The sequence below is a fragment of the Pectinophora gossypiella genome, chromosome 1 (genome assembly GCF_024362695.1).
Source record: "Pectinophora gossypiella chromosome 1, ilPecGoss1.1, whole genome shotgun sequence".
Lineage (NCBI taxonomy): Eukaryota > Metazoa > Arthropoda > Insecta > Lepidoptera > Gelechiidae > Pectinophora > Pectinophora gossypiella.
In genome coordinates, this window is record NC_065404.1 from 16313751 (window position 1) to 16341683 (window position 27933).

The 27933-nt window shown below is 40.5% G+C and overlaps 4 protein-coding genes and 1 long non-coding RNA gene across 5 annotated transcripts; 2 read left to right on the top strand and 3 right to left on the bottom strand.

Annotated features, from left to right (window-relative positions):
• Positions 1-1700: 1700 nt before the first annotated feature.
• On the bottom strand, positions 1701-5789 carry LOC126371152 (uncharacterized). The gene is made up of 4 exons (XR_007566967.1): positions 5513-5789; positions 4528-4674; positions 3613-3798; positions 1701-2681 (listed from the first exon to the last, which is right to left on the bottom strand). It is a non-coding gene; the product is annotated as an uncharacterized LOC126371152 (long non-coding RNA).
• Positions 5790-6634: 845 nt separating this feature from the next.
• Positions 6635-12567, top strand: LOC126370997 (adenylate kinase isoenzyme 1-like). The gene is made up of 5 exons (XM_050016198.1): positions 6635-6772; positions 9065-9254; positions 9979-10127; positions 11197-11367; positions 12433-12567. The coding sequence occupies exons 1-5, from the start codon at positions 6722-6724 to the stop codon at positions 12511-12513; spliced, it is 642 nt and encodes a 213-aa protein (XP_049872155.1). The 5' UTR covers positions 6635-6721; the 3' UTR covers positions 12514-12567.
• Positions 12568-13122: 555 nt separating this feature from the next.
• LOC126367467 (adenylate kinase isoenzyme 1-like) lies at positions 13123-14833 on the top strand. Its single transcript, XM_050010987.1, has 4 exons — positions 13123-13227; positions 13995-14184; positions 14525-14685; positions 14789-14833. The coding sequence occupies exons 1-4, from the start codon at positions 13123-13125 to the stop codon at positions 14831-14833; spliced, it is 501 nt and encodes a 166-aa protein (XP_049866944.1).
• Positions 14834-16840: 2007 nt separating this feature from the next.
• LOC126367474 (homeobox protein PKNOX2-like) lies at positions 16841-21541 on the bottom strand. Its single transcript, XM_050011000.1, has 7 exons — positions 21526-21541; positions 20931-21046; positions 20301-20459; positions 19307-19571; positions 18747-18936; positions 18342-18480; positions 16841-16972 (listed from the first exon to the last, which is right to left on the bottom strand). The coding sequence occupies exons 1-7, from the start codon at positions 21539-21541 to the stop codon at positions 16841-16843; spliced, it is 1017 nt and encodes a 338-aa protein (XP_049866957.1).
• Positions 21542-22439: 898 nt separating this feature from the next.
• On the bottom strand, positions 22440-27650 carry LOC126367481 (adenylate kinase isoenzyme 1-like). Its single transcript, XM_050011012.1, has 5 exons — positions 27618-27650; positions 25330-25551; positions 24131-24289; positions 23306-23446; positions 22440-22664 (listed from the first exon to the last, which is right to left on the bottom strand). Exons 1-5 carry the CDS (start codon positions 27648-27650, stop codon positions 22440-22442), a joined length of 780 nt encoding a protein of 259 aa, XP_049866969.1.
• Positions 27651-27933: the final 283 nt, after the last annotated feature.

The following is a 27933-nucleotide window of genomic DNA, read 5'->3' on the forward strand; positions in this document are numbered from 1 at the left end:
GTCAAATTGCAATATTGCTTTCTTAGATGAATTGCTTCGATGTGGCCATTTTAACCCCCCTGATGAGCGCTCTAGATAGCGCCATACTTGCTGCCGAGTTTTGGGCCGATATTATCAAAACAAAACAAACAACAAACTAAATAGTTTGTCATCGACACGATACAAAGAATACCTTTATAACAAGAAATCCTAAAAATCTGTCCTCTCCGATTCCGGCCATTTGCACGACCATCTTTTATGCTAGCTTATTTTTATATTCACGTTACACCGCACGTTAAGCCGTTGGTCCCGGCTATTAGCCGTAAAAACACCTCCACCAACCCGCAGTGGAGCAGCGTGGTGGAGTATGCTCCATACCCCCTCCGGTTGATTGAGGGGAGGCCTGTGCCCAGCAGTGGGACGTATATAGGCAGTTTATGTTATGTTATGTTATTTTTATATTCAATCTCTTTCAACAAAAACTTTTTGATATAGGGTTTGACATTTGGTAATGTCAAATGAGAGCAAAATCTTCTGCCGTTAGTTTAGGCGAATTCAAACAACAGAGGAAAAGGGCGGGAACCTTCGAACAAGTTAGGCGGGATTTTTTAAGCTCTCGATTTTAATTTCAATTTTATTTCCAAATTTTGTAGATATTTGTATAATTTGTACATAATTATTTAGTTTAAGTTATTGTATAAATAGTTGTTTCATATCTGAATGTAAATATTTATCGTTTGGTAAGTTTTTATAAAAAACCGTAGCAGAGGCGGTCCGCTAAGGACCCGCGCGGCGGGCAAGATGCCTGGCCAGCCGGCAAAGCGGAAGTATTCGGCAACAAAAGGAGGCAAGCAGCAGCCCCAGTCTCGGGATGAACCAGGTGAGGTTGTTGAGCCCGAGTCTTCTGACTCGGACGTTACCGACCCGCCAAGGATCATGGACACGGAGATTGAAGAAGACAAATATGCTCCATACCGAGTGACTGATTACAGTCGCCGGTATCCAGAAGATAGCGCAGCAGGTTATGAATTTGTTGTATTTATCGAAAGTAGCACTGAACAACCGATTGGGACACGAGATATGATGAATTTAAGCACTTGTTTCACCAGAGTAGTCAAAGGCATTAAATATCTCAAAAAAATAAATAAATTTAAAATTGGCGTAGTCTTTGATCGCCCAAATTTAGCAAATGCTTTTTTGGATAACTCTACATTCTTGAGAGACCAAAATTTAAAAGCGACGATACCTGCTGGTACCACTGAAATGACTGGCGTTATCAACTCAGTGCCTACCAGTATGACAAACAAAAAAATATTTAACGAACTGGGTCTAGGTACAAATTGTAAAAAAGTAATCTGTGTACGACGAATTATGAGAAGGGAGAAAGTTGGTGAGTCGTTCCAACTACAACCCACCCAATCGGTCGCAATTACATTTTCAGCGTCGACTTCTTTGCCAGACTATGTTTTTATTAAAATGTGGAGGTTCCCTGTTTTACCTTACATCCCCCCGGTAAAACAGTGTTTCAGATGTTTGAGATATGGTCATTTGGGAAAATTCTGTAAAAACTCTGAAAGATGTTCAATTTGTGGTGACCAGCACAATTTTAAATCGTGCACCTCTTCATCAGACAAAGCTATCTGTGTCCACTGTCAGGGAAATCACTTGTCTATTTCGGGGCAATGTCCTATAAAGAAACAAAAAATAATTGAAAATAAAAATAAAGTTATGCCGACACCTTTTTCAGATTTATTCAGCAATAAAAATAAACACTTTCCATCACTCAGCAAAACAGAAAATAGTCAGGAATTAATAAATTTAATTCTATCTAATAAAAACGCATTAACTTTGCTCACAGAATCTATAATAAAAGTTATTACATTAAACAAAGTAAACAACACAAGTATTAGCTCTCAAATGATAACAGACACAATAAAAGAAACTATTCAGCATAAAAATAAAAATTCTTCAAATTCTCAGCCCAAACAATAAATATAATGCAGTGGAACGCACAGAGTTTGTTAAGTAATAGACATGAATTTGAAAAATTTCTCTTTGATAATAAAATACATATATCTATTATTAGTGAAACTTGGTTTAAATCTTGTACAATTTTTAATATTAAAGGGTACTCCACTGTCCGTAATGATTGCGGCAATGACCACAATGGAGTAGCCATTCTAATTCATAAAAGTCTAGTATTTCGTAAATTAGACACTTTCTTTGATGACTCACTACAAAACGTTGTAGTTCAGGTTCAAATTGATCAAAAATTCATATCTATCGCTAGTTTTTACAGTCCAGGTAATTGTAACCCTACCTTTAATAAAGGTAGATTTGACAATTTGATTCGTAGTATTCCAAAACCGTTGATTATAGCAGGCGATTTCAATGCACATCACACCATTTGGGGGTGTGGTAGTATTGATACACGAGGCAGAAGCGTCTTGGACTCCATGGATGAGAATGACTTGGTTCTCTTGAATGACGGACGTGCAACGACAACAGGTACCCTTAGTTGGCGGCCAAATGGCCTTGATTTAACATTGGTTTCCTCATCACTGGCCTTGTCATGTGAATGGCAGGTCATGTCAGATCCCTTAGGTGGTAGCTATCATCTACCCACTTTGACGAAGTATTGTTTTACATCTTCTCCTTCAGTTGCTACAGACTCTTCGGCGAACATCCCGCCTCACGCCAACCTGAAAATGGTAGATTGGGAGCTATATGAGAAACGTGTAAATGAGTTGTTATCCGAATTTCAAATTGATGTTTGTAATTTAATTGAGAGCTATAACAATTTCTGCAATATCATCATTTCTACTATAAATGAATGTGTAGTATGTTCAAGGTCTGGCAGTACTACCAAAGTTATTTCACCCTCAACTTCTCATAATAATAAACATAGAACTAAAAATCGAATCCCTCTAATCTGGTGGAACGAAAAATGTACTAAAACTGTAAATAATTGTAAACAAGCATATTTAGAATTTAAATTAAATCCTTGTGTCGATACTTTTATCGACTTCAAGCGAGCGCAAGCCCTTAAAAAACGCACATTAAAGCAGGAACGTAAATCGTCATGGGAAAATTTTTGTATATCTATTTCCAGACTAACACCAATGAAACTAATTTGGTCTAAAACTAGGAAATTTAATAAAACCTTTTCAACACACAGTGAGTTTTCTAGTCAAGCCTGGGTATTTCAGTTTTTGCGCAAGTATACTCCTGACACAGCTGAAAAATTGTCTGACAACAATCACTTTAATATATTATTAAGTTCCACGAATTCTTTTCTGGCAACAGTCTTTTCTATTGAGGAATTAAAATCAGCTTTAAGATCTCGTAAGGATACAGCATGTGGCCTGGATTGGGTGTCATACAAAATGCTTAAATTACTAAATCCATTCAGTATGTTATTATTCTTGAATTTACTAAATTATCTGTGGCAAAACGGCTTAATCCCTGAACAATGGAAGACAGATTGTATAGTGCCTATTTTAAAACCAGGCAAGGATAGTAGCCATGCTGATTCATATCGTCCTATAACACTAAGTTCTTGTGTTGGTAAAATAGCTGAACAACTGATTAAACAGCGTTTGGAATTCTTCATTGAAAGCAATAGTATCTTACCAGCTAATCAATTTGGCTTTCGTCGAGGGCGGTCGGCGCGGGAAAGCCTGAGTCACTTTTGTCTGGATGTCCGTGATGCTCTGTCTCGTGATCAGATTTTGGGTTGTATTTTCTTCGATGTTGTTGGCGCTTTTAATAATGTTAATTTGGATATTTTAACAACTGTTCTGTCTTCATTGCAGCTGCCTGGAAAAATAATTAATTGGATATTTAATTTCTTGCATGGTCGAAAAATCTTTATTAAACATGATAATCAGTTAATTGGTCCTAGAAATTCCTTCAAAGGAGTATCTCAAGGTGGGATTTTAAGCCCATTGTTGTTCATACTGTATATTCATAAATTAAATTTAGTTTTAGGCAGTGAAACTCAAAATTTACAATTTGCTGATGACTTGGCTGTGTATTGTTCTGGTACTGAGTTGCCTGATATTCTAGGGAAACTTAATGCTGCTCTCTTAAACTTGCAGACTTATTTTGAAAGTCTTGGTTTAGAGATCAGCACTGACAAAAGTAAAGTAGTTATCTTTTCTAAAAAAATGGTTAAAACGTCAAGTGTTAAACTTTATTATAATAATAGATTGCTGCCTGTTGATAATACAGTTAAGTTTTTGGGTGTTTTATTTCAGCATAATTTTAAGTTTGAAAAATATGTCGATTGCTTAACAACTCGTGCATCCAAATCCTGTAATATATTAAAATCTTTAACTGGTACCTATTGGGGTGCAGATCCCAAAATTTTATTGATTCTTTATAAATCTATTGTAAGGAGTCATTTTGAATATGCTTTTTTTTGCTTTTCTAGTGTAAATAAATTTGTTGAAAAATTAGAAAAGATTCAGAATCGTTGTTTACGAATTATTCTTGGTGCAATGTGCTCCACCCCCATCATATCGATGCAGGTGGAATGTAATGTACCTCCTTTGTTAAGCAGGTTCAAATATCTCATCTTTAAGTTTCTATTGAAAATTTCTTCTATTAAAAATCATCCTTTGCTTCTGAAGTTGCAGTCTTCTTCCTCAAGAATTAGTAGCTCATATTTTGGTTCCCTTGGGCAGCTTCTGCCTGAAATTATAAATTTACAAAAAGATTTTAATTTGTATTCAAGTTCTTTATGGCCTTGCTATGAGAACTCTTTTGATTCTAAATTCTTTCCAATGAAAATTGATATAAATTCATCTTTGAAATGTAAGGAAGAGGTATATTCTTTTTTGAATGGTTGGTCTGATCATCATCAGGTTTATACTGACGGTGCCAAAAATGGCAAATCTGTTTCTGCTGCAATTTATGATGCCCATGCTAAGGGGGGACATGGGTATAAACTGCCTTCATTTGTCAGTAGCTATACAGCTGAATGTTTGGCTATTCTAATAGCTTTAGATTATATTGAGTCTCAGGATGGCAACAAGTGGCTAATAGTTTCAGATTGTATGAGTGTTCTTCAAGCTCTTAATAATCCCAACCTTACTAGTAATACCAACTACATAATCTATGACATAAGGGAAAAATATAAAAATCTGTCAATAAACAATAAAAATATAATATTGACTTGGACACCGTCACACATTGGTGTGGTTGGTAATGAGCAAGCAGACTTTCTTGCCAGATCCATAACAAATAGTTCCCAGTCTCACCCCATTAAAAATGTTTTAGTTCCTGATTCTGACATCGTAGCTATTGTCAGGACAAAGTTGAAAAATGAATTTAATGAAACATGGCAGGAAATTATTCAAACTAAAGGCAAATGGTATGCCGAAATTAATAATAGTTTATCAACACCATGGTTTACAAAAGGTACTCTGTACCCCGGTAGAAAATTTTATTCAATTATATGTCGTCTTAGACTAGGACATTGCCGTTTTAATGCCCACTTAAATAGAATCAAAATTCTCACATCACCTACTTGTGATTTCTGTAACTCTGCTGATCAGACTTTGCAACATCTTTTCTTTGATTGCAGTAGTTTCACTCTTCCCAGATTGCTTCTCATAGACCGCCTCCTGAACATATATCGTACAGCTGAAGAAATCCCGCTCTCCCTTCAGCAACTTCTCAAAAACAGGGACTGTTATAAGCCCCTTTATGAATTTGTTTTAGCAACTTTTGGAGATATTTGATTGTCTAAACATTCTTTCTTTCTTTTTGACTATTGCTTTGAAATACCTTGAATTTGAATATATTTGTGTTCTTTTTTTACGTTTTGACTTTCTTTTCTTTTGTGTACCTATCTTTTGTTTTTGTTTCAATGTTGTGTTGACAGATGTCAACCGACATACGTTTTGTTTTGTTTTAGTGTTTTAGTCTTGGATTTTACCCTTCGCCTTTCTTGATTACTTGTAGTTGTTATTGACTTGTGACTTTGTGACTTGGCTTTGGCCTTAATTTTGAAAACAAACTAAGACTTGGCTTCGGCCTTAATTTGGAAAACAATATAAGACATGGTTTCGGCCTTAATTTTGAAAACAAACTAAGACTTGGCTTCGGCCTTAATTTTGAAGACAAACTAAGACTTGGCTTCGGCCTTAATTTTAAAACAATATAAGACTTGGCTTCGGCCTTAATTTTAAAACAATATAAGACTTGGCTTCGGCCTTAATTTTGAAAACAATAAAAGACTTGGCTTCGGCCTTAATTTGAAAACAATATAAGACTTGGCTTCGGCCTTAATTTTGAAAACAAACTAAGACTTGGCTTCGGCCTTAATTTTGTAAACAATATAAGACTTGGCTTCGGCCTTAATTTGAAAATAATATAAGACTTGGCTTCGGCCTTAATTTTTAAAACAAACTAAGACATGGCTTCGGCCTTAATTCTGAAATCAAACTAAGAATTGGCTTCGGCCTTAATTTTGTAAAAATACGCCAGACTTGGTTTAAACCTTCTATGAATTTTATAACTAAAAATATATAAATAAATATAACACATGACTTGGCTGTATGGGCTATGATCCCTTTGCCTGTCCTACGGACAAAATAACCAAAAAAAAAAAAAATCAAACAACAGAGTCAAAATTTTACAAATTTATTAATTAACTATTAATATTTATTATATTCCATAAAATTCGTAATCAAAATACTATAAGTGTTGGTGTCAATAATTCCGATTCAACAAAATGGCTTGCCCTGTGGATTGTAAGAAACCGAAATGCTTGAGTATGAAGAAGGTTTGTACTTCAAGGATAAATACATTTTATTTAAATAATACATACACAACATCATCATCACTAATTTAAGAGCCACGCTCTTCTCGCTTGTCTATCAAAGGCCAATTCCTTCACTTCCTTAAAAGACACACCTTCTCTTTAATCCGTTCTATGTAAGCTCTTCTTGGTCTTCCCCTTCCTCTCTTTCCTTCTAGCTTCCCTTCTATGATGTTTTTAATAAATTCATCGTGTCTTATTAAGTGTCCAATCATCTTGCCTCTTCTGACCTCAATAACTCTCAATATACCATACTATGCCACACCGTATAATATGCAATAGAGGCAAATATTGAGAGTTACACAACATAAACAGCCTATATTCGTCCCGCTGCTGTGCACAGGCCTCCCCTCACTCAACCGGAGGGGATATATACTCCACCAAGCTGCTCCACTGCGAGTTGGTGGAAGTGTTGGGACTAGTAGCACGGGATCTGTGCCCGGGACCAGCGGCTTAGCGTGCCTTCCGAAGCACGGATTCATCTTACTTTTTCGCACAATCAGGTGATTCAAATCTGCAATATACTTACTTAAAACTTATATTAGCCTTGTCAGGGGTCTTTGGCGGCTCAATAATAACCCTGACACCAGATTTGATGGGGTTGGTCATCCACCTCACAAACCACACGAGAGAATAAGAAGATTCCCTTTGGCGCAATTGAACTCTATCTAAACCAAATACCTGAGTCTTAACAAAACAAAACCCATGTCTGAAGCTTGTAGGTAAGTATGAACACAAAACGAAGGGTTTTTTTTTAAAATTAAGATATCTCTTGTAGGTACATTCTCCAAATTCTGCCAAGTATAAGATCAGCTTTATTTCTTTAGAAATATCTAGAGGTATAGAGGCTCTTTTGACGACCCACGCGTAGCAACACGCTACGAAAAGCTCGTAACACGTCTACGTACGTAGCACTTAGACAGCGGACATTAGTGACTAGTGGGACCACATCACAGACACTCCGTACAAAAATCTCATTCTAACTATTTTCTGCTTAACGCGTTAGTGTAAGCGAGACAGACTATGCGCGCTCTCCCTCATACCGCTCTATAAATAGTATTATTCTTTATTATAATATATATTTTATATAAAACTGTAAAAATAAATACCACCATTAGGGTGGTATTAATAAACGAATCTCAGCTGAGACTGCCCTCAAGATCATGCTCAAGTCTCTGTTTTTATATGAGAACTGTCAGAATGGCATGATCTTGAGGGCAGTCTCGAAGCTGAGATTAGTTTATTAATACCACCCTTAGACACCATATTCGTAGAGTTTTATTCAGGTGCGAGAAATTTGGGCGAGAAATGCTTATCTAGGCCTAGAACTTATCTTTAAAAACTTCTTGCTTTGCATTCATAGAGTAACTTTATAGTACCTACGGAGGTTACATACAAGCTTCATTAGTCTATGAACTCTCGATATTATAATCTATTATTTTTATTCTACATTTCTGTCACCAGTTAACATTGATTTGGAATAATATATGTTACTTTGATGTTACTTTAAGAATATTCTAATTATTTACTGGAAGAAAACAGTCCAAAAGAATTATACCAACAATGAACTCTGAAAACGCGAAAGAAGAACCAAAAATGTTCATTATGTGTCCCAAAAGATGCAAATCACCCAAATGCCTCGCACCTAAACAGGTACCACATTAAACACCAAACTCTACCATATCATGACGATTTAATACTTACCAAAGAATAAAGTATAACTCATATAACTAATCAACATAGAACGATTACTCTTCGTCCCTTACTTTAGTCTAAATGTCTGTAAGCCACTAAAGAGTAAGGGGGAACGCGGACGGACTACCTGTCTCGCTCGCACTTAAGCAGAATGCCATTTTTGTATTCGATTTCCAATGATATTTAGTGTTTAGCCGAAAACTCCAAAGCACCCTCCAGAAAATTTACAGCCAAGGCTCTTAGTCTTCTTCTATCGTGTTGGTTACCATGTGCATTACCAACCTCATCAACACTGGTTCCAGGGTTCTTATTGCGCCCCTAAAGGCCCCTGACATCACGTATGTAACGCCAATGTCGTAGGTACCAGGACCAGTGGCTTAACGTGTCTTCCGATACAAGAATCATCTTGCTTTCGGACAATCGGGTGATCAACCTGCAATGTCCTAATCAAACCAGGGGCTCACCAAGCGAATTTTGTGATATGTCCCCACAGGGATTAGACCACGGAAGCCATTAGCTCTCAGTAATGACTTGAAACTTGACTTGTTTGAAAATCCTCAGGGTTTAGTGGACTTTAGCAAGCAACCCATCGTATGGGTCCTGGGCGGGCCTGGCTCAGGTAAAGGCACGCAGTGTGACAAAATCGTGGCGAAGTATGGATTTACCCATCTCTCATCCGGGGATCTTCTGCGTGCTGAAATCAAGACCGGCAGTGAACGAGCGAATAACCTCAATTCTGTTATGCAAGGAGGTATGAAACCTTTTTTAAAATACATACATGTAGGCATGTAGGTGAGTGACTGATGTGAGTGAGTGATAGGTGAGTTGAGATGATTGTGTGAGAAGTAAGTAGACGAGTGTTGTTTTTGACGTGACTTAACATTAACTACTTGGCCGAACAAATGGGAGCGTTGAAGGCTCTCACCCGGTACAACGTTTAAGACAACAGGCCTGAGGGTGCCCAGTTGGGCGCGAACCTCGGCTCAGGGCGTCGGCTGAGAGGAAAAAATATTTGAAAGAATTAATCGACCATAGTGGGTCGATAGAGATAAGCGCTGATTGAGGGAAATCGTCGACCACGCCGGCGGGGTCGGTGTGTGAAGTCCTAAGACGGATAAAATGAGCTGTGAGGTGATAGGTGTTCAGCCCATCACCCATTATAATGATCCAAAATGTAGAAGTGACGCAATTCTTCTGCCGGTTTTATGACTGGTCCGGGAAAAAAGCAGCTGAACATTTGTTTGCAATACGCACTTACTTTTATATGCGCAAATAGCTGCATACATTGCTTTTTTAGTGAATTGCTTTAATATGGCCTTTTTAATCCCCGTGTTCAGCACAAAATACCGAAGCAAGTTTTTATGCACTACAAAATGATTTAATATAGGTACTTCAAATAGTTGTAATACAGGTAACCTATTCCAGCAATATATTATTTATGTCTTCAATGGTTCAAACTTTGAATTTTGTCCTAGGTGGACTGGTCCCAAACGAGGTAGTCCTGGATTTGCTGAAAGAGGCAATAGACAATGAAGCTGGCAAGTCCAATGGGTTCCTCATCGATGGCTATCCTCGGGAGGAGAATCAAGGGCGAGCTTTTGAAGAGTGCATCGGCCCAGTCACTGTAGGTGTATCTTCTATCGTGTGGGTTGTAAGGTGAATGACCAACCTCATCAACCCTGGTGTCAGGGTTATTATTGAACCGCCAAAGGCCCTTGACGTGACTCAAGTATCGACTACGTACTTACATCAGTAAGTAGTAACCGGGACTAACGGCTAAACGTGCCTTCCGAAGCACGGATCATCTTACTTCTGGACAATCAGGTGATCAGCCTGCAATGTCCTAACCAAACTAGGGATCACAAAGTGATTTGTCCCAGTTGAGCAGAACGCTCAACCACTGGACCACGGAGGCCGTTAGGTACTCTAGGTGTATAAGATATATACTGTAGGAGAGAAGAAGGAGGTATGAAAGGCCCTAATGCAAATATTGTATGAGAACCGCTGTCGCCGGTTCAACCCTGCTGTCTTTTACTGCTACAGCAAACAGATAACTACGATAGCTCTACAGCAATGTTTTTATGTTTACATGTGGACCCTTCAGATTTATTTTTTGAGCCTACTGGTTTATAGTGCAAGTGAGTGACGTGTTTCTTGAGATACGACAGCGAATCGATGTGACTGACCAAGACAGGCGAGTCTCATATCGAGAAGATGCGCATATTGTAGCCAGAAGACATCATTCACATTGGCAACGGCCAAGCCTGCTAGAACCCTCATTTTCTTGTTCTGTTTCCTTCCAGACCTTAACATAACCAAGACAAGCGAGTCTCATATCGAGAAGATGCGCACATTGTAGCCAGAAGACATCATCCACATTGGCAACGGCCAAGCCTGCTAGAACCTTCATTTTATTGTTCTGTTTCCTTCCAGACCTTAACATAACCAAGACAAGCGAGTCTCATATCGAGAAGATGCGCACATTGTAGCCAGAAGACATCATCCACATTGGCAACGGCCAAGCCTGCTAGAACCTTCATTTTATTGTTCTGTTTCCTTCCAGACCTTAACATAACCAAGACAAGCGAGTCTCATATCGAGAAGATGCGCATATTGTAGCCAGAAGACATCATCCACATTGGCAACGGCCAAGCCTGCTAGAACCTTCATTTTATTGTTCTGTTTCCTTCCAGACCTTAATATACTTTGAAGTGTCCGCGGAGACGATGACACAGCGACTGCTGTCGCGTGCAGTCAATTCTGGCAGGGTCGATGACAACGAGGACACCATCAAGCTACGCTTGAGGACCTTCTTCGAAAACAACGACAAGGTTCTCGCGTCGTATTCTTCGAAACTGAACAGGGTAATGAATTCAATACCATACAAATTTCACTCCCACGATCTTCGGGGGGTTAAAAAGACCACATTGAAGCAATTCATCTTAAAAAAGCAATATTGCTATTTGTTGACATTGCGTTCTAATTTTCATAAGTAATTCAAAATTCAAATCCATAAATATCTTTATTCAGGTTTTTTTTGACGTGACTTATTGTAGATTTGCCGCAGGTGGCATTAACTACTTAGCCGGACAAATGGGGAGCGCTGAAGGCTCTCACCCGGTACAACGTTTAAGACAACAGGCCTGAGGGTGCCCAGTTGGGCGTGAACCTCGGCTCAGGGCGTCGTCTGAGAGGAAAAATATTTGAAAGAATTAATCGACCCTAGTGGGTCGATAGCGATAAGCACTGATTGAGGGAAGACTTTATTCAGTAGGTAACATAGTTACACTTTTAATCTTATTTTTTACATAACGAACGTCTCATCCATCTAAAACTACTGCAGCTTCTCACGATATGTATAGCCGGGGAAAAAAGCTGCAAGAAAAACCTTGGCACAGATATGCGCAAATGTCAAATAGCATTAATGCTTTTTTAGATGGATTGCTTCAGTCAGTGTGGTCTTTTAGCGCCCTGATCATCTTCAGAATCAAAAGACAAAAGCTGTCACTTTTGATAGGGATTCCTAGTCTACTAGCACATCGTCCATCAGGGGTCTTTGGTGGCTCAATAGTAACTGACACCAGAGTTGATGTGTCGGTCATTGATCTCACATGATCTCACATAGTGATGAACGGTACAATGGTGATGATGATGAAGTGATATATAATTATCACGTTGGAGCGGACACAATCCTTTGCTTGACTTTTTCGACAAGCGTTTTTTTATTTGTTTTTTTCTGGAAAGATTAGGTTGTAGATTTGCAAATTATATTCATTACTTGGCCGGATTTATAAATGGGTAATGGCGTTCCGGTAAAAAAGTTCTTAAATTAATTATAAATCAAATTCAAATTCAATATAAGTAAATCAATTCCTTGTACTACTTAATACTAGTATTTACGGCAATTTTTTGTTTTTGTTAATTTGCAGATAAATGGTGAGAGGCCAGCGGATGAAATTTTTCGTGATGTCGAGGCAATACTAGACCCTATTGTAGCAATACACAGCTAAATGATATTAGAACAGTTCGTTTTTATTTTATATAAATAAATCTAATTTATAAAATTTTGACTTTCCTTTAACCTTTTGTCCTTTGAAGGATTTTTTTTTTCATAGACAGGGCTTGGTATCTTTCCTTCTCATAAAATTCTCAAAATATTACATTTGCAAAACATTGCATTCGTATGGCAGTAAGTACTTGGGCCGGAAGCTCCCCTCTAAGACACGTACAATTCAGATAATCAACCTATTTCATCTGGTGGGTAAAAAATAATCTGCCTCCCTCTTTTCCCATTCTCTTTGCTTTTCCACTCAAGTTACCCTTGGCTTTCCCAGTTTATTCTTTGGTTTAATTCTGTCATGTTTACGTTTGTCTCTTTGTTTTGATTGTGTCAAAATGTGTCAAAAATACTAAATCAACCAATCAAACCCCATATTTCATCAAATCATTCCAGAAAAATGCACTAGCTTTTCTGCAAAAGCTGATCAAATACACAAAGCAAAATTTCAAAATGTCTAGCTATCCAATAGCCACACGCAACAGTACCATCCTTACCCTGGCTATATACGGTTGATAAAGGGGCTCTCGGGGCATCAAAGGGGCACCAAACTTCAGAGATCATGGATGACAAGTTCTGCTGGCCGTGCAGCCAAAAAGAGGTGACAAAGTTACCTCCCTGTCCTCTGCAATGCAAGTCGCCTAACTGTCCTTCTTTTAAGAAACCGGTAAGTTCTTTTAAGAAACCTTTGATAACAAGGGACGATACTCAGAAAAATCTAGAAACGTAATGTTAATAGATCAACTCGAAAGTAGTGCCAGTTGATGAGTCATTTTATGAGTTATTGAATGTGTCAGTAACACTGACTGATATTGGAAATTTGGTATCAATTGCACTTTTGCAGTCTCAAATCCCTCCAGTGGTTTTTACGTGATACGCGAACAAACCCGGAATACTTAGTTATAAGTATACAGGGTGTTAGTGACATCGTAACGAATATTAAGGGGATGATTCTGACCTTAATTCTGAGTTAGTATCAAGTGGAATTTTCCGTCGCAAGATTTTTTATATTTTTTAAATTATTTTCAATTCTATACTTTTGCAATGGAAAATTCCACTGAGCTGAATCTTCCCCCACAGTATTTGTTACGACGTTACTTACACCTGTACAAGTACATACAAGTTGACAGGGTGTTAGTGAAATCGTAACAAATACTGAGGGGGTGATTCAGACCATGATTCTGGAGTTGATATCAAGCGGATTTTTCTGTAGGAAAATTCATGAAAATATTAGTGTGTTACTTACTTTTGGGACGGAAAATTTCACATGATATCAACTCAGAATTATGGCCTGAATCATGCCTAAAAGTTTTCGTTACGACGTCACTGTATGTATACAGGATCATACCTCAAAATTTTCGTTACGATGTCACTAACATGAGTCAGAATTTGCAACGCAAATCTAACAATACAATACAATTTTATCATCTACAGCCTGATGTAGACCTGTCACAGAAGTTCTTCCTCTGGGTGATGGGTGCTCAAGGCTCCGGCAGGAGTTCTCAATGCCAGAAGATTGCCCAGAAGTACCGCTTCCATCAAATCAGTCCTTCACAGCTGCTCAAGAAAGAATCTCAAAGCGAGACCGTTAGAGGAAACTGCGTCCTTTCCATTCTGGAGAGAGGTAAGGACCAGCTGTGCTCTAAAATGTATATCTAGTGTGGTCACTTTTAGTCTCCGTACAAGGTTTTTTACTTCCAGTGACCTTGGGAATACACAGGGTTTGGTACTTCGATTGGTTACCTACACTACTCCCATGTTTACCATGGTATCATTAGACAGTACTATTGACGATACTTATTACTACTCGAAAAGCAAAATATTATTTTATGCGTTTTGTCAAAACGTCCGGATTTTTTTCTGTAAAACTCAGGCCCAGTTTATTTAATAGCCAAAATGTTAAATTCCTGAGCAGCTGGATTAACACCTAGCTTAGCTGATCCGATTCATCATTGTATCTTCAGAGGAAGTTGCTCCCAACGACTTGATGATGGAGCTGATAAAACCGATTATAGACGAACAGGCTTTGATGCAACCCAACAGTCCTCCAGGTTACGTCATCAACGGGTTTCCCAGAGAAGAACGCCAGGGCCTCTGGTTTGAAAGAACTATCGCTCCTGTTAATGTGAGATTAAATATTTTCTTATCATTTATCATAAGTATAATATAGTAGTTAGTGTCGTTAGATGAGCCAATTGGTGAACTATGCTCCTATCATACTCCTCCAGTTGATTGAGAGGAAGCATGTGCTGTATCGTCACCATGGAACCTGACAGAGGGCAGTAATAACTGTCAGTGGCGGAGGACAAGAGTCCTAGTACGGCTTTGATATAGACTACTCTGGGCGCCATCCCACTCGTATCAGATAAAGTACCGCGTGGCGGAAGGCAAGAGGGAAATCACTGCCCTACTTTTCTACTACATCATGATGGTTCATTCATTTGAAGCTTACTTTTAATTGAGGCTACTCCGATACGCCTTTGGCCGCGCTTCTGCCATAGTGTAGGAGACCTGTCAATTCAAAACACCCCTCACTATTTATTATTTACAGCTGATCCTCTACATAGAGGTTCCTCTAGATGTTTTGATGCAAAGACTTTTGCCCTTGAGGAACCCAGATAAGACATACAAGCTAGCGAAGAGTCTTCTGGATCGTGTGGCTACTGAAGAAGACATAATGAACAGACGCGAAGAGTGCTTCAGGTTTAGAGTTAAGACCTTCTATGACAACGCCAAGCACATTGTGGAACAGTATCCTCATAAGCTTGTCAAAGTGAGTTTAGTCCATCTATTCATCATAGACGGGTATTTTAATGCTCGCGCAGTTAGGTATTTCTGCTGGACTTAGAATAAACAAAAAACACCTTACCATCCCAAACATGTTATAAAAGTAGACTAACTAGAAGGCAGCTTGAAGAAGAAACCAGCTGAGCATATTGTGCTTATGTTTTTATCCCTCCTATTCCAGCAGAGAATTAGTCATTAGAAAGTGGACGACTTTGGAAATGTATAATCTAGTTTGGTTTGTTTGGTGATGGTTGACGGATGGTTTTGGTTGGATAATTTGCAAGTGTAAGGTCTTGGCCTTCTCGGTAGGAGGTGAAGGAATTGGCCTTGGAATTGGGTATAAAAATAGAACGGAGAATGCTACACTGACAAGAGCTTGGGTCTTGAATTAATGATGATGATAAGATGGTGTATAGTGTTATGGTGTTACAGATAAACGGTAACAAGAACGAGGATGAAATCTTCGCGGAAATAGCAGCCACTATCGACAAAGCTCTACTCCAGCACGGGAAGATACTGGCTCGTCGGGAAGCGGAACTGAAAAGAGACACCAGCTGTGGTGCGTTCAAGAAGTTCGATTAAATGATAAAGTACTCTTGAGCGTACAGACCATACGGAGCGTTAAGTTTACAAATTCCAACGCACCACACGATCCGATTCCGCTCGACTGGATTTACAGTTCTCTTTCTCTAATTATGCTTGTTGTAGAAGACAAACAGATAAATCAATAATAAATACCATCCAAAGAATAAAATTTGTTTTGTTTGTTATTACAGATAGGGTGTTGAGAGCTGTTGTTTTTTTTAAAAGACTAGTTACAAAATAATTAATTTTATTCATTTCGATCTTAGACTACGACACAATGGAATATGCTTAACCTCTACTTTTATAAGAAACTTAGAAGACTGCACCTTGCTTAGGAGTAAAACAAACTAAATATTCGCTTGATCTTTAAGATTTTGTTTGAAATGTTAATTTCATAAGCTTAAATTAATTATTGTATTCATACAAATATGTATGTACTTACTTACTTAAGGGCTCACTCACATTAACGGTGCGATATATTGCATAATATTAAACCTGCATGGTCACTTGAGCGAATGGAGCATCAGAATTTACAAATTGCTATAAGCGACGTCCAGCGCGGATTTACCAATCAAATGAGAAATCAACAAAAATCCTGACGCTCCATTCTCCCTGATTCCGCTGAAGTAGACGCGCAGTCGTCACCCACGAATTGAAAGGTACTGATAAGTATTCCCGCTCTTGGACTGTATTCCAAGAGTTTAATGTGATTGAACCTATGTTACTCTGCCGTGGGTTCCGACTTTCGACCAAGACGGAGTAAAAACAAAGACGGGTGAAGATCAACCAATCGGACTGCGGGAGAAAAAACGAGTCTTCTCTTGCTCTCGCACACTATGATCAATTCAATTTTGCACGTCTTCAGCTCCTTTCCACTGTCAACGTGAGTGAACCCATAGTCCTCAGCCTTAGAGTCTACCCTCGGGCCCTCTAAACTCTTCCTGTTCCTTCTCCCGCTGGCGCACGGCGACTGCCGTCTCCACCAGCAGGTAGAGGCACTTGAACTTATCATGCTCCCCCTCCACGGCACTCGGCACCACCTGCAGTATACCCCCACATTTATAACACGTCACTCAAAGACCCCTGAACAACCCCTCTGGACACGACTGCTATGAATATAGGTTACGACACATTGTTGAATGAAAAGTGAGTAAATTCAGAAAACAGTGAAACAATTTGACTATTCAGTATCGTAACATATATTCTTAACACAAAGTAAAAGCCACAAACTGTCAGGTGATGCCGGTATTAAAACACCTAAAGAAGAACCGTCGCAAGCTATCTACAGCTAAATACCATTAAGAAAGAAAAGCAAATTAATTTTAAAGTTATTTATTAAAGTAACTTAAACTCAAGGCACAAGGTCCTAAACTAAGTAATATACAACGGAAATGATTATATTCCTCAATAAAACAAAATAGCTAACTTGTGTTTTAACACCGACGTCGCCTAAATATAATTTTTCTTCGAAACCATGCAGGACTTCAGAATACTAATTTGGATCACTAGGGACATTCTCCGATATGCCTAAAGGATACTTTTGAAATATATTAATATTCCAGCCCTGACGCGAAACCTGAAATATTTGAGGATCATTTGAATGACAGTCATCAGGGAATGTCCTCCTATCTACGCAGGCTGATCGATTCGGGACAAGATCTGATGGGAGGTAACGACAAATTTCGACAAAATATTCCGACCGTTCTCTCCTGTTCTATTACTTAACATTTGACAGACTAGCGGTAAGTGACGGCAGCATCATTTCAATTAAACAATTAAGTTGTATTCGAAAATTTTATAGTCGTAATATTAAAAACTTAATGCTACTACCGCCACCTCGCCGCGGGTCGAGACGGACCTTAATAGTTCTATAACCATAACCTAGCCTAATTCTTGCAACTTAGCATTAATACCGCACTATTTTGGACTAATTAGGGTAAACCGAAGAGTAGAAACCGCCGTTTTATCTAAGTCAGAAATTGATGCCTTGAGAATTTTGGAAAACTATTTATCCCGCCTCAGATAAAAGTTCAACTTGAATGTTTCGTGGAGCATTTAAAGACTGGAAATCTGATTAAACCGTGTATCGCTCACTATGCACATTTAGCTGTCAAGATAAAAGATGGAGTGGATTTTTTTGATAAAAAGTATTTTTTTTTGGAAAATAACATTTTGGAGAAAAATACATGAAGTATTTGCTGAGGCGCAAGTATTTGTGCCAGAACCAAATAGCCCATCTACCCTGAAATACAAAACGACGACAGTCGATAAAACAGCGGCCCTAACACTCTAATCGCTCAAGACGCGTTCGTTGCGAGTGGTGTGCGAGTAGGTATGGCACCACATGTCGGTGGTGGCGACTTCGAGTTCGACGGCGACCGGCGGCGGCGGCGGCGGCGGCGGGCTCACCTGCCGGCGGCGCAGCGGGTGAGGCAGCTGGGGCAAGTGGGCCAGCTGGGGGTGCCACCCACCACCCTCCACGCTGCCGCTCTCGCCGAGTTGCTCTTCCATGTCTTCTGAAGTTGCTACCGTTACCACTGCCCCGGGCCTGTAGACGTTCACGATAATTAAGTTGACAGCACAGAAGACAGATATTCTTTATCTCTCTCGTGTTGTGAGATCCCTTGGTCGACCTCATTAATTCTGTTGTTAGGGTTACTATACTGCCATAGGCCCCTCTCACTGTGGTATTAAATTGCACCTGAATAGTTGAGGGGATAAGGTCTCCTTAGCAACTTACGGCGATTTAAGGCTAAAGTAAGACGCAGGTATTATTCTTTATTCTATGGTAAGAATCAAGATAGAAAGACTAACCGCCTATTAGCTGGATGCATGTCCCGCTCCTCAGGCCCATAGCGGATGACAGACTGCCACACCGACGGGTCATACTTCACTTCCTCCTCGCTGATGGCGCTGGAGTAACCCTCCTCAGCGTCCACCAGCTCGTCACCATCACTGCGGTATACCAGCAACCCATCGCCGTAATCGTGACCACGGCTGTGGTCTTGCACGTTCTGAGAATAAATAAGATTATATTTAAATTGCATTGTGAGACTACGTATATATTTTGTTTAGTAAGGAAATTACAGACTGCTAATTAGTGTCTGAAACATCTTCACCAATACGCACTGGAGCAGCGTGGTGGAGCATGCTCTATGCCCCCTCCGATTGCTCGAGAAGAGACCTGTGCCGCGCAGTGGAACGTACACACTAAATAGGCTATTTATGTGTATTGCAAAGATATGACCGTAATAGTCATCAGGAGAAAACCCTGCAAGTACTTTCGGTAATCTGGGAGAGGACTTCAGGTAAGTCTCGGAACATCACATGGCCCATGAAATAAAAACTTAAGTAAATCCAAAAATATTCCACACAACTCACATCAACTTTAACGCTATCCCAAGCAGCAACGGTGACATTGGCAGTGGTTGCCAACGCCATCCCCGAAGTAGAAGCTCCCGGCAACCCTACCATGGTTCCAACTCCCACCATCTGTCCGACCCCCACTCCTATCCCGGCAATGGCCCCAGGTTGCTTCCGACCCCTTCGGGAAATGGTGTAGTGGAGCGGGTCGTGGCCCTCGCGTCTGATCATCTCTGGCAGTATTCGGCGGCGAGCGTTAATGAACCAGTTGCATACCTGAAGAAAAATATGGTTTTAAATGGGAAAGTCATACTTGCACATGAACATTGAACAGCAGGTACACTTGTGCAATACACTCATTTGAACTGCCATGTGACATGATATATTATAAAGATTTAACCACTTAATCCAGTTTGGCATTGGAAGATCCCTAAGTACCTATTTGACAACTTCTAAACACTTAGTATTGGAATGACGGCCTCTGTGGTCGAGTAGTTAAGCGTTGTGGAGGTCCCGGGTTCGAATCCCGGTGGGGACATATCACCAAAATCATTTTGTGATTCCTAGTTTGGTTAGGACATTACAGGCTGATCGCCTGATTATCCGACAGTAAGATAATCCGTGCTTCGGAAGCCACGTTAAGCCGTTGGTCCGATGCGAATGAGCCATGTCAGGTGCCTTTGGCGGCTCAATAACTCTGACATCAGGGTTGATGAGGTTGGTATTCCACTTCACAACCCACACGATAAGAAGAAGCGACGGAAGACCAGTTCATCATTGTCTGCAATAAATCTTGCCATCACGCCAAACAAATCGTGAAGTGACCTCGACACGGTGCACTGCGTAGCGTGTTCGTACCTATGTCAAGTATCAAGTCAAAGCAACCATGCCGACCGCTTCATAGTCAATTGCGTCGGTGCGCGGTATCGTCCGAGAATCGCCTTAATCTCGAACTCAAGTTCACATCTGAAAAAACAAAAATCATCCAAAAGAGACTTTATGCACCTGTAATACTGTCAGGTTAGCTTCCTGGCTCAACGCAAGCTTCTCAGCATCGCTAGGATACGCGTTGTACCGATGATCGTACAACCATCTCTTCAGGATCTTCACTGAGTGCTTGGGCAGGTTCCCGCGTCTCTTGCGCACCGACCCGACTACGATACCCTGAAAACAGATTTGCTTTGCAACAGAATAAAATTATTATTCACAAAAGCTAATTGAAGTCTTGGCGGAGTGTTCTGAAACTGAATCTATACTGATAGGTTTTAGATGCAGGAAATGAAAAATTCGTTTCATTCCCGAAAAATGCGTTTTGGAGCATGTGACCTAATGTGTACTGGGCTGTTTTTTCCTTCGCGTTGGAAGGTCAGACAGGCAGTCGCTTCTCTAAAAAATTGGACTTGTCAAACCTTCAGTTAAGTAAGCAGACCTTGTGAAAACAGGATAACGCTAGGGAGATGATGAAAGGTTTTAGATGCAGACAGAGTTTGACCGCATGTATACAAGACTGACAACTTTATGAAATGATCTCACACCCAAAGCCGTAGCAGATTGAGCGCGGCCTGCGCAGTGGCATCGAGTAGTTCAGCAAGCGTCATGGTTTTATACAAAAGAAGACGATGATGTAATGAATACCTGTGGTGGCGGTGGGTGGCGCATGTGTAGCACGCCTGCGCGGCTCGGGTCCGCATCCCAATCGGTGCCACTCTCATTCTCGTCCGTCGAAGATGTCGACGGGAATCTGTCTCGCGCTGAAATTTTTAAACACATTTCGTACAAACAACAAAGTTCAATTCACATACTTACATACAATACACGTCTGTAATCCCTAATGAGTTGGGCAGAGCCACAAGTAATCAGGAAACAACTTGCAGCCATTTTAGTTATCGACAACTTTTAGTAAATATATACCATTTTGTAAAATCACATTCTAAAGTTAATTTTCTTCAACTTTCAATTAATTTCAATTCGAGAAAAAATTTAGACCGCAATATATTTCCTGGATTGAAACTAGCTAGATTTTCAATATTTTACAAAATTGTGGGTATGTTCTCTTTAATAATATAAAGTTTTATCTCGCCAAACTTTTACTTTACGTTTGACAATGCTAGTCAGAGGGCGCTGCGTAGCGTACAAGTATTTCCATGGAGATGAGCTGTTTTCAAAAATAACTCCTAGCTAGTAGTAGTAGAATATTATTATGGTTTCATGTAAGTATAATAATACTCACGCAATTTGATCTTCATCACTGTTATCACCGATCTACGCAGCGTGGTGATACCCTCAGCCAAAATCGCTTGTGAAAGATTCCCGCGCAACACACTTGACGGTATTGACATAAACTTATCAATCGCAAACAAATATTGACTACAACATTCCAACGTAATTATAAAATAACAAGCAAAACTTAATTATGAAATTCACAAAACGACCCTATAGGAACGGCGTGCGGTTTCGAAATGAACGAGTTTTTTGTTTTGAAAATCGATGCGCATTTTGTGACAATTGACAACGACGTAGGCTGTCGCTTGTCGCTTGTCACGGTGAAAATTTTGAAATTTGAAAATGTTTTTTTCGTAACCGGCCAGTCGCAAGAATGCAAACTTTTTCACGATCGAAAATGAGGTTTAATTCTACGAAGTTCCTGTCCAAAGAGATTGTACGTAAGTATACGATTGATTATGTAAAATGTTTATAATTGATGGTGGAAAAGAGAGCAGAAAAGCGCCACAGCAGAATATAACTGCACGTAACCTACAAGTCTATGAGTCAAACTTGATACTCCATGCAGTTGCCTTGCAGGCCTAGCACGAGATAAAGGGAAAAGGATAAAATATCTGTGGATAGGGCTCCACAGATATTAGTATTAAATGTCTGAAGTCCTATCGAAATATCCATGATGAACCCATGAATAGCCCATGACTATAATATATTGTGCTATTACCATAATATATCCGGTTCCAGAAAGTTCAAGTTGTAAGATCGTCTTTTACGACAAAATAAAACACTTTCCTTTGTTCACAGCTACCAATAAAACGCACCACTACGCAACAGTAAGATGTAATATAGCAACAGTAACATATGATAACAAAAAATCAAAACACGTCTCAATTAACATACGTAAACACTATAAAAAAGACACCATCACATCTCCTCCTCTTTGATTTCTACCTCGGGCGCGACATCGCCGATGGCTGCGGGGGGTGGGGGGGTGATGGAGCTGAGGGGGGCTAGGGGCCCCACGGCGGGGGCGCTCACTGCCGTTGGGGGGTTCACTGCATCCTGTCTCTTCTGGGCTTGCTCGATTGTGTCCGACAGGATCTCTTTCAGAGTGGTCGCCAGGGCTTTAGGGTTCCCACTACTGTCGAGCTGTTGAGAGAAAGGTTTGCTGATTTTGATGTAGGAATTATTATGACACCTCGCGTCAAGGCTTTGTACTTGTATACTTCCAAGGCCACTATTCGATTCGCAGGAGATTACTTAGATTGACATACATACCAACACACATACGCTAAACAGCGCCATATAAAATAATACTGCGTATAGAACGGTAACTCTCTGCCCCGCGCCAATTCGCACCGGGCGCCGAGCTAGATTTACCTCACCCCCTCTGAGTGTTACCTTGGTCACACCTTGAACACACCAACTTTGGCACCCCTTTATTCCTTACCGGCTTACTAAGGCTGGTATTGATAAACTAATCTCAGCGGAAATTACCCTGAAGATCATGAAATTTCATGGAATTCTATAGTATCTGCTTACCCCGGTGGGAAATAGGCGTGAGTTTATGTATGTATGTATGTATCATGAAAATTCCACTTGATATCAACTCAGAATCATGGTCTGAATCATTCCTCAAAGTTTTCATTACGATGTCACTAACAGCCTGTATAATCTACCCAGGATATTTTTTTGGTTTTTTTTTGCTATAAGTACGCAACAATAATAAGGTCAGACTGAATGAAATGTCAATGACTGAGTTCACAGCTGTGGAAAGAGGGAGGACTCACAGTGATAACGTGTCCTCCAAACCTCTTGTGCACATTCTTCACTTTGTTGGCTGCCTCCCGCACGATCTGTCTCGCTGCGTTGATCTCTGATTCGGGCCTGCCCAGCTCCGAGAGTTTGTTCTGTAACCTTGTTGCTGCCACCTGCGCAAGAACAGATTATATCCAGTTTATCAATAAAAAAATATAACATAACAAAACTCGACTATATCACAATTGCAGTCGCAAGATGAACTAAGATCCCAAACCTCACCAAGCTTTCTGTTAGACCAACGTGACGGTGAGCCATATGCAGATAAAAAAAAGCCGGTGCCAGACTTCGAACCGGCGCGCCGTGTCAGAAGCAATTTTATAGTATAGAACGGCAACTCTCCGCTCCCCACCAGCGACTAAGCTAGATTTACCGCGCCCCACCTCGGTCTTACTTTAGTCTTGAATCATATGGGCGTCAGACGTCACACACACACAGATGCGCGTGTACAATAACGCCAATGTGTAGTCATAGTCATTTATTGATAATAATAATTACACGTCACAGATATTACAAAATTCAATTAAATTAAATATTACTACGGAATTCAATTACATTAAAATATATTCAATTACAGGTCGTCAAAACTATAGAATGCCTGCTCAATAAGCCATTTTTTAAGTTTAAATTTAAATATAGTACAATTCTTAATTCTTGTGTAGTGTCCCCTTAACGGAGGTGTTTTGTAACACATCCGAAGTGAAGTGTCCGGGGTGTGACGTCGTATTATTCCTTGTTTTGTGATGTGAGCCTGATGGAAACACGGCCTTGACATGTTGGAATACGCGTGTAAGTACCTCATTGTCCACTTCGAGCGCGACTATCTTCTCTGGCCATTTGACCTGCCTGTTGAAGATGTTCGACATGCGCGGGTTCTTAGGGAACCCTACTAGGATGAACCCCTTCGCGTCCTGCTGCGTCAGCATCGCTTCTTTGATCAGGTCCACTGTTAGTTGCTGCCGACAAAATAAAATTTATTAACATGATTCTGTGTTTCGAAAGGCACATCAAAGTCATCAAACCGTTGGTCCTTTGACTATTAGTCAAATCGCAGTCATAACCATGATGATGAGCCATGTCAGGATCCTCTGGCGGCTCAATATTAACCCCCAGAGTTGGTGACGTCGGTAATCCACCTCACAACCCACACAACAGAAGAAGACAGTTGATAATCAGGAAGAAATAATCATTTAATGCTTTCACAGGGGTTTCGAGCGGATGAAGCATTTTTTTTTGCCGCAAATGGCATTAACTACTTGGCCGAAGTGATGAGGAGCGCTGAGGGTTCTCAGCCGGTACATTTAAGTGAACAGGCCTTAGGGTGCCCTGTTGGGCGCGAACCTCGGCTCAGAGCGTCGTCTGAGAAGATAATATTTGAAAGAATCACATTAAGTAAAGAATTAAAAAAATGAACTTTTCTAACATAGGTAAGCTCACGACTATACCAATTGGAGTAATCATAGGCACATCCATCGCAAGATAAACTAAGTACCCACACCTCACCGAGCTTTCTGTTAGACCAACGTGATAGATGGTGAGCCGTATCGCCGTCTATAATGGTCGAGACTGTGTCAATGAAAACTAATCATCATCTCTCCAGCATTATCCTGTTAGTGAAAACTAATAAATTAATTAAAAAGGCACCACTTAACACTCCACCATTTCATTACTATAAACATTATAGGATTACGAAAGCAGTGTATTCAACGAAGGTTGGTGGTGGGGCTGGCAGAGAAAGGACGAACATTGACTAAATTGGTGATGTCCTTAGAAAAAGTTCAGTAAGATCTACTCTGAATCGGCGTGCGTGTATGAAACGATTGGTGAATGTGGAGGAAGCAAGAGAAGTATGTGAGGATCGAAACAAATGGAATTTCATAGAATCTGCTTACACCAGTAATATGCATGACATTACTATGAAAGATTTTTATAGTGTATTTCTTGGCAGTCCGAATCAGAATCTTTTTTTTTGTGTAGGATGTTATGGCGTACCAACCTCAGGCACATCCTCCTGCGCCTGCAGCTTGTCAGCTATCAGCCGCCCCCGGGGCGTCTCCTTCAGCGACTCGGCCCTCACCAGCTCGCCAGGCCTGATCATTGTGTACCCAGTAATGTTGGAGATCGTCTGCGCCACTGTCTGGTTGCCGGCACCCGGCACCCCGTTCACGAAGATCACCGGCAAATGCTTAATCGGCGTCATGTCGTAATCTGTTTCATTCTGTAATAATAATATACAACATAACATAATCACACCCCGGACACTTCATACAAAAAACATCCTATAACACAGGACGTAAGATACGATCCCGACGACCCGATTACTCTAGCCATAGAGGCAGCCAATCAGCTCGCGACACCAAACACTTCAGGACCCCGATACCGACCCCGCCGGCGTGGTCGACGATTTCCCTCATTCAGCGCTTATCGCTATCGACCCACTAGGGTCGATTAATTCTTTCAAATATTTTTCCTCTCAGACGACGCCCTGAGCCGAGGTTCGCGCCCAACTGGGCACCCTCAGGCCTGTTGTCTTAAACGTTGTACCGGGTGAGAGCCTTCAGCGCTCCCCATTTGTCCGGCCAAGTAGTTAATGCCATCTGCGGCAAATCTACAATAAGTCACGTCAAAAAAAAAAAAAAATACACATTGGCGTTATCGTACCCGCACATCTATGTTTGTGTTATGTCTGACGCCATACGACTGAAGTAAGACCGAGGGGAGGTGAGGTTAACCTAGCTCAGCCGCTGGCGGGGAGCGGAGAGTTGCCGTTCTATACGTAGTATTCCTTATCCTATGCATAACATAGCATCACAACGGTGGTTCAACCCGGGTTCGAATCCCGGTGGGGACATATAGAATAGAATAGAATAGAAATAGTTTATTATGAAAGGACGCCACACACAAAAAGAAAGACAACAATATCATATCTTATTTCCACTAAAACAATTACAAAAAAGCAAGAAGGATGTTAGTCGAAATGATCATAAGGTGGTGGTGGACGTCCTGAGATAAAAGGGCCTCACTCAGCACAAGTCGCGGCGCGAACCACGACGCTGATATTATGTGGACCCTATTGGACCATATCACAAAAATCACTGTGATCCCTAGTTTGGTTAGGACATTACCGGCTGATCACCTGATTGTCCGAAAGTAAGACGATCCGTGCTTCGGATGGCACGTTAAGCCGTTGGTCCCGGTTACTGCTTACTAATGTAAGAATGTAGTCGTTACATGAGCCATGTCAGGGGCCTTTGCCGGCTCAATAATAACCCTGACACCAGGGTTAATAAGGTTGGTATTCTACCTCACAATCCACACGATAAGAAGAAGAACAACAACTGTGGTTGAGCGAATCTCGCCGGGACACCACTACTCATTATGTGACCTCTAGTTTGCTTAGGGCATTGCAGGTCATGCGAAAGTACAGGCTACTGTTAACTTATATAAGTATGTAGTCGTTATATGAGCCATATCGTGGGCTTTTGGCAGCTCAATAGGTACCCTGGTACCAATGTTGATAAGCTCAGTTATTCATCTAAAAAACCTGTCCACCTGGCCTGTGTCCACCCACTGCTAGGTATAGGCCTTCTCTCTTTCACGCCATCCTTTCCGGTCCTGTGCAAGTCTCATCCATTGCTTTCCAGCGTACCTCACAATGTCATCCGACCACTGGGCTGGTAGTCTGCCTCGATATCGCATACCATCCCTTGGCCACTATTCATTAACAGCCTTAGACCATCTGTTGTCTTCCCGTCTTGCCAAGTGTCCTGCCCATCTCTACTTAAGCCTAGCGATTCGTATGCCTACATCTTCGACTTTAGTGCGTTGTTGAATATCGACGTTTGGTATACGATCTACCAGGTGGATGCCTAACATGGCACGCTCCATAGCCCGTTGAGCCACTTTATAAATGTGCAATTTCGTGAGCGGCCATGTTTCGGCGCCTAAGTGAATATTGCCATTAACCGGACAAAAATCCAGGAAACTTTTGATATCAATGATCTATTATCCAAACAAGAATTCAAATTCGTCTATGGTTTAGAGCTGGAGCCTCTTATGGTATAAGTCACGCGTTCTAAACATCATCAGATCAAAGTGTCTGTCAAATCATCAACACAAGACAGACACGAGACTTCACGCAAGTGGCAACAGGGTTGTTATTCCAACAACTTGGCTGGTAAATCCTTGACGATAAGCAATATCTTCTGATACCACTGAACGTTAAAAACATTACTCCAAGACCTTCGAAAGACCACTCATACAGCCAAAACGAATAGTACTTACATCTTCGTAGTTTTTAGAGTTAAAGCAACCCATTTCGTAAATTATCACGTTACACACTAGCTTCTACCAATAATATATCTAATTATTTTTCCCAATATAGATTGCGAAATAAAGTGACATCTCCAAATAAATGACAATAGTTTGAAAATTGCGTCTAGATTTTTGACGGGTTTTCGAATTGCTGCGTCTATTTGGTTAGATTTTTCAGCCAGTGCTTCGTTCTTAGAGATTTTTTTGATTTTATATTGAGAGTGGGTTTCCATTGGAGTCCGCCGGAGGCCCGTGTTGCTCTATGGCCAAAGCACACCCTGGACAC

What these genes read in the sequence shown, in the direction of transcription:
- LOC126370997 (XM_050016198.1), top strand. Translation starts at nt 6,722, where the DNA reads ATGGCTTGCCCTGTGGATTGTAAGAAACCGAAATGCTTGAGTATGAAG. An exon ending in CAATTCTGTTATGCAAGGAG is followed by an intron (nt 9,255 to 9,978) that starts GTATGAAACCTT and finishes ATTTTGTCCTAG; the next exon opens with GTGGACTGGTCCCAAACGAG. An exon ending in AGTGCATCGGCCCAGTCACT is followed by an intron (nt 10,128 to 11,196) that starts GTAGGTGTATCT and finishes GTTTCCTTCCAG; the next exon opens with ACCTTAATATACTTTGAAGT.
- LOC126367467 (XM_050010987.1), top strand. Translation starts at nt 13,123, where the DNA reads ATGGATGACAAGTTCTGCTGGCCGTGCAGCCAAAAAGAGGTGACAAAG. An exon ending in CCTTTCCATTCTGGAGAGAG is followed by an intron (nt 14,185 to 14,524) that starts GTAAGGACCAGC and finishes TTGTATCTTCAG; the next exon opens with AGGAAGTTGCTCCCAACGAC. An exon ending in GAACTATCGCTCCTGTTAAT is followed by an intron (nt 14,686 to 14,788) that starts GTGAGATTAAAT and finishes ATACTCCTCCAG; the next exon opens with TTGATTGAGAGGAAGCATGT.
- LOC126367474 (XM_050011000.1), bottom strand. An exon ending in ATGCATCCAGCTAATAGGCG is followed by an intron (nt 18,481 to 18,746) that starts GTTAGTCTTTCT and finishes GAACGTCTACAG; the next exon opens with GCCCGGGGCAGTGGTAACGG. An exon ending in ACCCGCTGCGCCGCCGGCAG is followed by an intron (nt 16,973 to 18,341) that starts GTGAGCCCGCCG and finishes GGTATACTGCAG; the next exon opens with GTGGTGCCGAGTGCCGTGGA.
- LOC126367481 (XM_050011012.1), bottom strand. Translation starts at nt 27,650, where the DNA reads ATGGGTTGCTTTAACTCTAAAAACTACGAAGAT. An exon ending in CGCAGGAGGATGTGCCTGAG is followed by an intron (nt 24,290 to 25,329) that starts GTTGGTACGCCA and finishes TTTTGTCGGCAG; the next exon opens with CAACTAACAGTGGACCTGAT. An exon ending in CGCTCGAAGTGGACAATGAG is followed by an intron (nt 23,447 to 24,130) that starts GTACTTACACGC and finishes GTTCTTGCGCAG; the next exon opens with GTGGCAGCAACAAGGTTACA.